Source organism: Trachemys scripta, chromosome 2 (assembly GCF_013100865.1).
Source record: "Trachemys scripta elegans isolate TJP31775 chromosome 2, CAS_Tse_1.0, whole genome shotgun sequence".
Lineage (NCBI taxonomy): Eukaryota > Metazoa > Chordata > Testudines > Emydidae > Trachemys > Trachemys scripta.
In genome coordinates this window covers 224424792-224438059 of record NC_048299.1, presented here as the reverse complement: position 1 = coordinate 224438059, position 13268 = coordinate 224424792, and the positions used below count along the sequence as shown (strand labels likewise).

Here is a 13268-nt window from a genome sequence, read left to right as displayed (position 1 = left end):
CTTGATTACTGTAACTTCCTTCTCTATGACCTCTCCAAGTTCTATTCTTCAGAATCCAACATATGTAAAAAATGCTGCTGCTGTTTTTTTTTTCTCATTATAGAGAAATACAATAATCTCCCCCATGCTCAGATAATCCCACTGGTTCCCCAGTTCACATAACAATCTAACAGGCCTTCGTGATTTTTAACACCAAACATATATTTGCACCCATATGGATCTTGTTCTCTCTACACTCCCCACTGAGCTATCTCCATTTGTCTAGAAGCAGCTAATTCACTGTGCCTTCATAGATCCTTCACTCCTGCAGTGCCTGCCTTTTGCTGCAGCCTTCCTGTATCACCAACACCTCACATTTTCAAATCTCATCTAATATATTTTAACACTGTGTTTAATATTGAACTCAATAGCACTTTGTGATACAGTTTTTATGAGAGACTCTATAAAAACTAAAGTTGTAGAATAAGTAAAATGTTGCAAGCCCTGCAATTATTCTTTTATAAAATTAAACTTTTATTTTTTTCAGTCTTATAAGAAAGTAAAACTAAATATTTCTTTCTTTCAGAAAGCTCCCTGGCCTCTTTGGCAATTATCTGTTCTTTAAAGATTGCCACAGAATATTATCAAAGAAGGATTTCAGCCAGTCACAGATCAGAAAAATCAAATGTTTTCTTCTTAAAAACGGTACTGAATTTCTTACAGACATTATGGGCATGGGTTCATAAAAGGGCCTCAGCTTGACCTCTCATTTTACAGCCTCCATTAATTGTGGGCACAAATTATGGCATGTAGACATCTGATTTGCATATACAGTTTTGTAGTTGGATGTCTATTTGCTATCATTTGTGCCTCCCATTAATTGCATCTGCAAAATAGGAGTTTTTAAAAATCATGCCCTTCAGGTGTCCAGTTACGTCACTCCTCTGCACTGGCCACTCCATTTAAAACTTTTGAACAATTATTAATAATTATAAGCCCAAACTTTAAAACAAAGGACCATTACTTTTCTTTTATTTAATGCTGTGGTTTGCCTAAACTGTATGATAATAATTGGCTTTTATAGTCAAATGTCTCTGCTTCACTTGGCATTTAACCACCTGCAAAAGCTGTAGATTGCCTTGTACACTCTTCTGCCAGGAGCATTATCTCCTGAATATTGAATGCCCATTTACTCACTATTTTGTAAATACATTTGCATATTTCATGTTGTTAACAATGGATGAAATTGTGGCAAAGTAGTCCGTGGAAAATGCAGACCATTTCCAAAATGCAGGGTGATAATTTTTTTAAATCCATCGTATTCTGAAGAATTAGGTAAAAAAAGAGAAGGGACAGGGATGGGCAAGAAAGACAAGAATAACAAGGAAACTAGGGCCAGGGGAAGCTGGAGGTAGAGAGGAAAGAAAAGGAAAGGGAGAACGGAAATGATGGAAAATGAAGGTAGGTGTAGAAAAGCAGAGGAGAAAAGATAGCAAAAATATTGTATACCAGCTCAGTGCTTTAGCAGCCATTTCACCTACTGAGATCCAAAATAAGTGAGGGATGGTATTTTGCATCCCAAACATAAATATTCAGTTTGTATTGTCTCTCATTTACTAGAGTTTTCATTTTAAATTGCCATTGCCTTCGGGAACACTTAGTGTACATAGTAAGGGTAAAACTTCACATTCAAAGTTGTGGTCAATGGGTTTGGGATCTTCCCTTCCTCTATTCCTCTCTTCCACTTACCTCTTCTTTGGGTTCATAACACAAATATAAAACATCTGTGAAGAGAGATTCTAGTGCTTCAAAAAGAAAACGAAAAACCAAACCTCAGACTGAAACTAGCCTATTAAAAGTACCTGTATATTCAAGGAGTGCCAAAAGTATTCTTGTCTTCACCTCTGGAAAAAAGCACAAAGTTTTAGGACATAGTCAAAAACATCCCTTATATCACAATGCATATGCAGATTCTGATTTTACAGTAATCAGAAAGAGTAATCAGATTCATTTTCCATAACAGTTAACGTAATTTTACATCTCACTTGATGAGAAAATTAGTCATATTCTAAGTCTCCGATCTTGCAAAGAGAACCATGTCGGTGGAACTACTATGCCTGTGTGGAACCCCCGACACAAGGATCCCACATACCAGCACTGCACAGAGGCACAGGTCCATCCACACAAAGGCAGCTGCAGGGTCAGTCTATATCGCTGTTCGCTTAACACCCCAAACCCTTTGCACAAGGAATTCCACCTCATTTCAGTTCTGCTCATAGAAGACCAGCCCTATTTTAATCATTTTCCCCATTTTATTCTTAAATCTCAAAATCAATGTTCACATGATGTATATCAATACATCATGAGAAATCTCTCTCTGGAGCATTTTCATTCCATTGCAATCTCCATTTTAGGGATTTTGGTTTTTGTTTTGTTGTACAATTTAGTATGAATTAAATATTTTTATGACCTGAAGCAAGGCAACACAATAAGAAAACTTTTAAATTTTTTCATAACTGTTTAAACTATGTTCTGCTTTTAGTAAGCAACAATAATTATGGTCAAGTAATGTCAAAAGTACATTGAGTAATGCAGGCCCAAAATTTGAGCTAACCTTTGCATTTTCAAAATTTGACATGGAAGGTCTTTCCTATTTATTTTAAGTGGGGCTGGTAGCACTGCCTGTTATTAAGTCTGTTAGGGCTGAAATTTTCCATGATGAATATTCAGGCTGAATGTTTTTGGAAAATTTTAGGCAAAATGGCTCACCAGTTCTAACAATAAGGCTTGGAGAAAATACATTATTTCTCAATGTTAAAAAAATTCCATTAACCTTTCTTTGGAAACCTCCAACATGCCTATGCTTTGAAGAACAGACTTGAAATACAGTGTCAGTGGGGTGGGTGAAGGGTGGACTTCATATCAGGGATGTGCCTATTGCCATTCCTGTGAAAATCTGCCCAAATTTTGCCAAGTTATAAGCCTTTGAAAAAAATCAGTTTGCAGATGCTCAAAGCCTTGCTAGAATTTAAAGTCTCCAAAGATTCCATCTTCAATGAGCAAGCTCATTACCTTGCGCTGACCAGACCGCATACTTGCCATCCCCATAGAGTAACTTGAACCATGTGAGCATCAATATGATGCCAAGTGATAGACTATCTGGGTAGTTTTTTAGTTTGCATTTTTAAAACCTAGAACATTTAAAAAATGACATTAAGAGCATTATTAAAAATCCAATGGAAAAATAGTATGTGATCATGTAATAAAAAATTGTATTATAATGTAAACACACAAGGGACTGAATTAAAGGTGCACAGACAACCTTAATTCGGGATTCCTTAACTTTTAAGTGCTTGATTTGCAGCCATAATAATGTCCTTTTAAATTAGATGGTGGGGGTCGATGTATAGCTAACTATTGGTTTTACGTCCACCAATATGCGGTAAATGGTATAAGCAAAGTGCAGAAGTGTAAATGTACTTAGTACTATTGCTTATATGCTTTATATGAACTTGGTGGTACACTGGAAATACTGATCCCAGACTGTAAAAAACATGAAAATTAATTATATTTTATATGATTCACTAGATAGGTTTTTAGAACCAATATGCAATTGGAGTTATCTTTGGCACTGTCTTGCCGTTCACCGCCTTTAAGGCAATTTCAATGAACATATAAAGCTTTTGTCTTAGGTGAAGTAGCTGATATGCAAGAGTTTGGCTTTTGTGTAAACTTAGTAAATACATTAAAGGCCACAATTTTCAAAGAAGTGGTTGTTGACTTGGGGGCCCAACGTACAAGATTTAGGGCTTGATTTTTAGAAGTGTTGAGCAGCCACTTCAAAGAGAGTTCTGAGTGCTCAACGCTTCTGAAAATCAGGCCCATGGTACCTCAGGTTAAGCACACAAGAACTAAGGCACTCAGAATTAGTGGCTACTTTTGAAAATGTGCCTACAACTCATCCTCAGCAGCCTTCATTTTCAGATGAACAAAGGAAGCCTAAGGGCACATTAAAGATTAATATACTGGGGTCTAGAAGTCTGATCATTTTGCTTAGTGACTGAAGCTTCTGTATGTGGAAAATTTAATTTTATAATCTGAAGTATGTAGCTATGTTGAGGCTATTTCTTGCAGCTCATTACAGATGGGATTTGTTGAATCTATGAATTCAAAAACATTTAAGGTTTCTATGAATATTATTCTCCTGCTTATGCTAGAATTACAGGCTGCAGCAAGTTTCCCTTATCCTCTTTATTATAATCTCTCTCTGTTTCATAATAACAATGAGGAGTCCGGCGGCACCTTAAAAACTAACAGATTTATTTGGGCATAAACTTTCATGGGTAAAAAAACCCACTTCTTCAGATGCATGGAGTGAAAATTACAGATACAGGCATAAATGTATTGGCACATGAAGAGAAGGGAGTTACCTTACAAGTGGAGAACCAGTGTTGACAAGGCCAATTCGATCAGGGTGGATGTGGTCCACTCCCAATAACTGATGAGGTGGTGTCAATACCAAGAGAGGGAAAATTGCTTTTGTAGTGAGCAAGCCACTCCCAGTCCCTATTCAAGCCCAAATTAATGGTGTTAAGTTTGCAAATGAATTTTAGCTCGGCAGTTTCTCTTTGAAGTCTGTTTTTGAAGTTTTTTCGTTGAAGGATGGCTACTTTTAAATCTGTTATTGAATGTCCAGGGAGACTGAAGTGTTCTCCTACTGGCTTTTGTATGTTACTATTCCATATGTCTGATTTGTGTCCATTTATTCTTTTAAGTAGAAAGAATAAATGGACACAAATCAGACATCAGGAATGGTACTATATAAGTCCCTGGTGAGCCTACACCTTGAATACTGCATCCAATTCTGGTCACCATATCTCAAAAAGGATATAGTGGAACTGGAAAAAGTTCAGAGAAGGACAATAAAGATAAACAGGGGTACAGAATGGCTTAAAAAGAGATGACAAAGTGGGGGATATTATAGAGGTCTCTAAAATCATAAATGGTGTGGAAAAAGTGATTAGAAAAGTATAATTTATCCTTTCAGGCAATACAAAACCTAGGGGTTACCCAGTGAAATTCATAAGCAGCAGGTTTATTACAAACAAGAAAAAGTACTTTTTCACACAACACACAGCTGAACTGTGGAACTCCTTGCCAGAGGATGTTGTGAAGGCCAAGACTATAACAGGGTTCAAAAAAGAACTAGATAAATCCATGGAGGATAGGTCCATCAATGGCTATTAGCCAGGATGGAAAGGAATGGTGTCCCTAGCCTCTGTTTGCCAGAAGCTGGGAATGGGCAATAGGATCACTTGATGATTTCCTGATCTGTTCATTCCCTCTGGGGCACCTGGCATTGGCCACTGTCAGAAGACAATATACTGGGCTAGATGAACCTTTGGTCTGATCCAGTATGGCCGTTCTTATGTTATGTTCTTAGACCATTGAGGCAATGTACCAGGAAGGCTTATTGAGTCTTTAACGAGTCCTTTGGAAAACGGATGGGAGCACCAAATTCTACGTGGATTTATAGAAAATTGAATAAAGTCACTTTAAAGGATTCTTATCCATTACCTCCAATAGATGATATTCTGGATGTTGTAGCAGGTGCAATATGGTTTTCCACACAGGATCTTTTGAGTGACTGCTGGCAAGTGGGAGTGTATCCAAAAGATGGGGGGGGGGAATGCTTTCACTGGGTGATAGTTGTGGCAATTTAGGCTAATAGAAAGGGTATTACATGGAATGCTCCTTTCAGCCTGTCTGTTATACCTAGATGATATCCTGGTGCCTGCTAAAACATTTGAACAGGAGCTAAAGAATTTACAAGTGGCCTGTGAGAAGCTGAAGGCAGCCATTTTGAAATGGAGCCCAAAGAAAAGTGAGTTGTTTCAAAAAGAGGTAATGTACCCTGGGCACATAATTAGTGAGGAGGGAATCTCCACTGACAAAACGAAAATTGAGGCTGTACAGAGCTGGTCAACTCTCCAGACACTCTCAGCTGTGCAATGTTTTAAAGGGCTATGGCTCCTTTTATAGACGATTCACTTTTGCCAATATTGCAATTGAGTGAATTGGTTGAGTGAAAAGGGGAAACCATTTCAGCAGTCAGCAGTGTGTGATGAAGCATTTCCAGGGTTGAAAGTCTCTGCTGACTGAACTGTTGTGGCCTATCCATGATTTAAAACTCCTTTCACATTGGAGACAGATGCTTTCAGTTTGGGGCAATACTGACACAAGAACACAAGAGACCTGAGAGGTGGTAGCTTATTATTACAAAAGTCTAAGTTTTCCTGAAATAAATGATTGCATCCCTAAACAGAACTCCTAGCTCTGATTAAATCGATAGAACATTTTAATTATGATTTGTATGGGAGGAAGTTTATGGTCAGGACAGCTCATGCTTCCCTGCAATGGCTCTATAGATTCAGAAATCCTGAGACAGGCTTGCCAGACTGTAGAAGAAGCTGCAGTGCTATGATTTCACAATCACACAAAGGCCTGGCCATAAGCATGGCCATTGCCATAAGCTGATGCCTTGTCCAGACGGCCTTGTTGCAAAACTAATTGCAAACACTGCCCCAAATAGGAGCACAAAGGAATTAGGCCATGTCTATGTTACAAACTTTGGATGACATAAGCTACACTGGTGTAAAGCTGCCGCAGTTAGTCTTTTGCTCCTGCATGTGCATACTTGGCTGCTCGCATTGGCGCTTTGCGTATTCAGAAGAAATGCTCATGTCAAGGCAAAGTGCGGTGCGCCATGGGTAGGTATCCCAGTGTGCCAAGAGCCACCCTCCAGTGCAATGCCTTTTGGGGGATTTTCGCAATATGTTGTGGGGCAGAAATGAGTCATGCAGGGAACTCTGGGATTTAGAGGGTCAAGTTGCTGTCATGCAACTTTCTCCATCCCAATCCCATAATTTTTACAACTGTTTTTTAAATCCCACAAACCCATGTGACACTTTTTGCTGTCCACCATCTGACAGGAGCATGGAGCCTGTACAGCTCTGCACTATTGACATGAACATGGCACAGGACTAACGGTCCTCCAGGTTTTGCAGCGTCACAGGAAGTACCGCAACAAGAGCGCACATTATGCTTTCTTTGAGGACAGATTGCTGAAGGACACAGTGAAAATCAATTCAAGACTGTTGGTGGCATCCTTGGAGCAGTTGCAGACAGTGGAGCATCACTTTTGGACCCTAGAAACAAGCTCTGACAAGTGGGATTGCCTCGTATTGCAGGTCTGAAATAACAGTGACTGCAGAACTTTTAGATGTGAAAAGCCACCTTCCTGCATCTATGTCCCAAACTCACCCCTGCCCTCCAGTGCTGGGACACCAGAATGAGACTTGCATTGACAGTCGAGAAGTGAGTGGTGGTCACACTATGGAAGATTGCAATGCCAGATTGCTACCAGTCAGTGGGAAGTCATTTTACAGTTGGAAAATCCACAGGAGAAATGCAAGTGTGCAGGGCCATCAATAGTAACCTGCTGTGCAAGACTGTGATGCTAGGCAATGTGCAGGGCATTGTGGATGGATTTGCAGCTATGGAGATCTTGAACTATGGTGAGGTGACAGACGGCACTGTGACAGGGTGGTGCTCATCAAGTCAACGCCCCTCCCACAGTTGCATGCTGTCTCTCCATCTCTCTCTCTGGTCTGCAGTCCCTCTCTCACTCCAGGAACCGTAGCATCCTCTTCATAACTCAGCCCTCCAGCCAGATCACTGAGTGTATTTCCCCCTTCTGGGGTACCAAAGTCTTCCTTCAGTAGTCCTAGGCAATTTTCCCATTGTCTGGCAGGGAAACCCGGGGCCACCCTCTGACTCTGGGTTCTGGCTCAGGAACCCTCTAGCCAGCAGTCAAAGTCTATTCCCTTCTACACCTTACTGCTTTTTCCTGAGCCCTCTACCACCTTCCTGGCCACCCCACCTCTCTGGGTTTGCCAGCTCAAACACACCTCCCTTCTCGCAGGGAGTGACTGCTGCCCCAGTCTGTTGCCAGTTTCCTTGTTTTATAGGCTCCACCTCTTCCGTCCCAGCTGAGCCCGCTTGCAATCTATCCCTGCTCCCTGGGGATAAAACACAAGGTGGAGCTTGTGGAGTTAACAGGTTAACTCCTTCCAGTCCTGTGTGGGGTGAACACCGCATCACAGGCACACATTTCTCACACATTGTGGCACCAGCCCACCTTGCTACAGAGTACATCAACAGACAGGACTATTTTTCTATGGTTACTCAAATTTTGGTGGATCTCCAAAGACGCTTCATTGATATCAATGTGGGTTAGTCAGGGAAGATGCATGACACTTGCATCTTTAAGAATACAGGACTGTTCAGACAGCTGCAAGCCGGGACATTCTTTCCTGTCCAGCGGATTACCATTGGCAATGTTGAAAAGCCAATAGTGGTCCTGGGAGACCCAGCCTACCTTTTGCTTCCCTGGCTCATGAAGCCAAATACTGGCCACCCTGACAATGCCAAGGAAAGATTCAACTACTGTCTCAGCAGGTGCAGAATGACAGTTGAATGTGCTTTCAGTAGATTGAAGGGGAGCTAGAGATGTTTATTTATTAGATTCTATCTCACTGAGAAAAACATTGCAATTGGTGCAGCTGCCTGTTGTGTCCCGCATAATATCTGTGAGGCAAAGGTGGAAAAATTGTTACCAGAGTAGAGGTTGACCAGTTGTCTGCTGACTTTGAACAGCCAGACACAAGGGCCATTACAAGGACTCAACATGGAACTATGCTGCTCAGGGAGGTCCTGAAAGGGCATTTATCAGTCAGACACAGTAATGTGCTGTGCTGGACAGTGCTCTACCAGGTCCTGAAGTTTTGGGAGTTGCTAGAAACTGTTTAGTGCTTGGTATACATTTATGAATATCACATTATCTCTTTTAATGAACCTATGACTCATGCGGTGCTTACTGTACATTTATAATTATTATGTGTTTTGCACTGAAACCTATAGTCCTGTGGTCCTGTTCAATTACAATTAATGTGTGCTTTCAGTAGCACCAAGCATTTTGCTGCATCTGTTATGAAACAATAAAGATTAAATTTCCCAAAATAAAAATTTATTGTGTAACAAAAACAGTGCAAAAATAATGTGCAATTAAAAAACAATACACAGCAAACTTATAAATACATTAACAGAACAGAACTTTAAAAATAGAATGCTAGAAAATATGTCCCCCCATTTCAGTCAATTTCAACCAAACGTACACCAACCAGGGTTCTCACAGTTCAGTGTATGTGAAGTTGTAGTACTCCTTACTGTCCACCCATGTGGAGTGGTGGAGGAAGGGTTGTGGTCCATGATGCCACATAGAAAGTTGCGGGGGGGGGGATGTAGGGAACTGCTAAAATGGAGTTCCCCATTGATTGTAAAAGAAGGTGAGCACATGACTGTTGGACCTGTACGTTAGCAAGATTCTTCAGCATTTGTGTTTGTTGCCTAAAAAGCCTCATTATGTCCTGCCTCTCTGACTCCTGGGCCCAGAAACTTTTGGCATCAGCCTCTCTGATCTTCCAATCTTTTCCTGGATATCTGGTCACCAACTCAGAGTGAACAATGCAAAAACAGAACTCAATATTTTCTCATAGACCTGTCTCAGTCCTTCCCCTTTCTATCTCTGTAGAAAACTCTACAGACCATTGAGGACCCTAATCATGCACCCTTACTGTTATATTCAATTCCTTTCTTTGTTTTCCACCACATCCAGGCTATTAAGACCTGTCAGTTTTTCCTTAATAATGTTGTAAAATGTCCCGCACTCTCCATCTTTCTTGCTGACATCCTGGCTCCTATCTGAGTCATCTGACCTTGACTACTGCAACTTCGTTCTCTCTGGGCTGGCTGATTCTCATAGTATGGCCCTCATGTCCATCTAACGTGCTGCAGCTAAATTAATCTTTCTCTGCCTCTTTGATAATGTTATTCCCTTAATCCTTGCATTGGCTTCGGACCTCTTCCGCATCAAATTCAAACTCCTCAACTTCAAGGATCTGCACAGGTCTGCTATTGCTCACAATTTGTCTCATCTGCTGCTCCCTGGTCTGCCAACTTGGTACGTCTAGCCACTTTCTCCCACAAGCGAGTCTGCACCTTTTCTTGAGCCAATTACCTAGGGTCTAGTAATATCCTTCTTGAACCCATGCCTCATTCAGTCTCACATTCCTCCTACAAATTCCCTCCATTTATTAGCCTTTCAAGGCTGACTTGTACTGCCTGATTTCCCCTCTTCTAGTTAAACATATTATAGGATAAAAGTTTCAATAGTAAGAGATCTTGACTGTAGCCCATAGGGCTAGCCTGCTATATTATATATTCTGTTTTTTTCTTTATTGGTTTGATTGATTATATTATTTTGGCTTATATTTTTGTACTGAATAATTTCCATAGACATTACTCCATTATATTTGGCTGTAATGCAAGGAACCTATAGATCTGTATCCTGTATGATTAGCTAGAGCAAGTTAGCATGAGTGCTTGTAACCTTTGGCATAGATAAATGGCCTACCTGGCCATTGAGGAACCTGGACGATCAGACTCATTTAGCATTCCAGAGACAACGCTGGTCCTTTGTCTCCCATCACCAGGTTGCCAAGAAAGGGTGTAAATATGCTAGTCTAAAGTAGCTTTTGTAAGGAAAGATACCATAGGTACTCATAGAACTGTATTATTTCTTTTTGATTCTATGGTTTTGAGCATTGATGACTTTTTCCTTTATTTTAATAAAAATCTCTAAAGCTTGGCTTTGTCCTCAGCGTGTGTGTTAATTCTTGGCATACTCCCCAAGGGTCCTTACAAATTATTGAATTCTCTACATTCTCTAATTCTGTGACCAGATTTCAGGATAAGAACCTGATTACCTTCTAGTCAGATCATTGATGAGCCTATAACAAACCAGACCTCTATACATCAGGTCAGCAAGAACTTTTTTTTATTTACTTCCCAGGAAAATCATTTTTTTAATCTGAGCGCATATTCATGGATATTTTGACGTGTTCGTCCAATTCCAATAATAATAATAAAATTGACAGACTATAAAGTCCATCCTGAAGGTATTAAGAATTTTCTCTTTTCTTCCTATTTATTACACAACAGAAATTAAAAACATTGCAATGTAAAAGTTAAATGTGTCTTTTATAGGGTTCCTACATCTCCATCTGCTTTAAATAGTGAATCATTCTAATTTAATACAGCATGTTATTGAAGGCAACAGAACTATCAACAAGAAAATACAACTGCTTCTGAGTTTTCTATTAAAATCTAAGCACTGGAGTCAGTTTTCAATAAAAGGATTCACTTAGTTATCATCAATAATGGTTAAACAAGTTTTCAACCACTATAGCCACTATTTACCACTAAACATTTCTTTAGGTGGTAACCAAAGAGGCTTTGAGGACTTCCTCATCTACTTACCACAGAAACCTAAATATGACTCAAGAGACAAAAAATGTCCTCTTTTCGCCTTATTAAATATAGTCACTTAACTTCTGGTTATGTAGAAATATGAAGATTCACCTACTTACAACTGAAATTCTATTGAACACACACATTTAAAGAGTACACTAATGGCCTAACCAAGGATGGGCTTGCTAAGTTGTATGGCAACACTTTCAACCGGCCACATCGAGCGCAAATATAAAATATTTTTAAACACTAAATAGAAAAAACATTAATAATTTTTTTTTGACTGACTCCTGTGTTTTGTGCCTGATCACTGAAACACAGATCTGGGAGGAAGTTAAATTCAGCTTTTGGCTTGAAATAATTTTTGTCTTAAAATGCAAAATATAAAAATGAATTAGGGACCAATTTTTGTTCTTTCTGAATCAGGTAAATACAAGAGCAAAAGGGAGAGGTCAAGTAACTTTAAATTCGCTGCTCAAACCTCATATTAGTTTCAGTCAGAAATATCCCAAAACAGAACTGCAGGCTGGCTAGTCTGTCTGCTAAATGCCTTGATCATTTGTGGAGACAACAAATGGCATGAAACTCAGAGGCACAGCACAGAACTTGCAGCCCAGGGGAAGGGACTCTGAAAGTTGCTTTAAGCCTGCTTTGTGCTCTCCTGATCCTGGACTACTTGGGGGCTGGAGACACCCACAAAACAACTTAGACAGGCTCCTAGGGCTGTATAAGTAACAGCAGCTTCCCCAGGCTGCCCTATGGGTCACAGTATTGCCTAGAATCTTGCAACACTGTGTGCTGCAGCCACACCCTTGACACACCCACTTCACCAGGACTTGCAAAGGATCCTCCAAAGCCAGCCTTATGGCTGACTCTGACGGTGCCTGTGCCAGGCTCATGGGGAGATTGGCTCTTTGGGCCCCTTTTCATCACACCACCCCTATTACCTGCTGTAAGGAAAGGAGTGATGGTCTTGCCCAGGATCCCCTGAGTGTTTTTTTTTTATGAACACTCATGAAATATTAGAATAATTTTTGAGAAATCAATTAAAACTTTTTTTTTTTCAAATTCAAAATGAAAAAAATAATTAGAGCACATGGCTGAGGGGACTGACGATGGGGAACGGACTTGTTTAATTGGATCCAGGCAAAGATAGTAGTGACTAAATTTATTAACAAATGATTAATTTGGTTAAAGAAGTCACAGGAGAGCTGGTTGCTGCAATTTTCTACTAGATAATTATCAGATGCCAAGGACGGAATGGGCAGAGAGTGGGTTGTCTTTTCACTTCCAGAGTTATCCCCTCAGACCATGCTCGGGACACATTGGTAGGGCAATATAAGGAAGCTCATGCTCCTGGGCTTGAGTAGCATGTGTGTGGACAGAGGGTTTCACTCTTCAGATGTCATAACTCAGCATCTTTTACAAGCACAACATTTACTTTAAAATTAGTCATTAAAAATAAAGATTTAATAAATTCTTAACTGATTTTTTTAATCTGCATTTTTGCAGCAGAATGTCAATTTGACACACTATGCTTTTGTTAATTGTCCAGCCAGGCACCAAAGATCTGTCTAATAAAATCACTGTTATTTAATGACAGTGTTGTGAAAAGAGAAACTCTGTATTATGCAGAAGCAGGAGGTCATTTGGACCCCATTGACCCTTTCTTTAAAACTCTCTAAAAAAGGAAAGTAACTTTTCCAATAAAGACAGGTTTCAGAGTAACAGCCGTGTTAGTCTGTATCTGCAAAAAGAAGAACAGGAGTACTTGTGGCACCTTAGAGACTAACAAATTTATTAGAGCATAAGCTTTCGTGGACTACAGCCCACTTCTTTGGATGCATACAGAAGTGGGC

General features: G+C 40.0%; 1 protein-coding gene across 1 annotated transcript in view; it reads right to left on the bottom strand.

Moving 5' to 3' along the window:
• Nucleotides 1-13268, bottom strand: part of PREX2 (phosphatidylinositol-3,4,5-trisphosphate dependent Rac exchange factor 2) — a gene marked incomplete in the record, with an annotated part of 298948 nt that overhangs the window by 86190 nt on the left and 199490 nt on the right. The window contains 1 exon segment of the mRNA XM_034763054.1: nucleotides 1842-1883. Within this exon segment, the coding sequence (XP_034618945.1) occupies nucleotides 1842-1883 (42 nt within the window).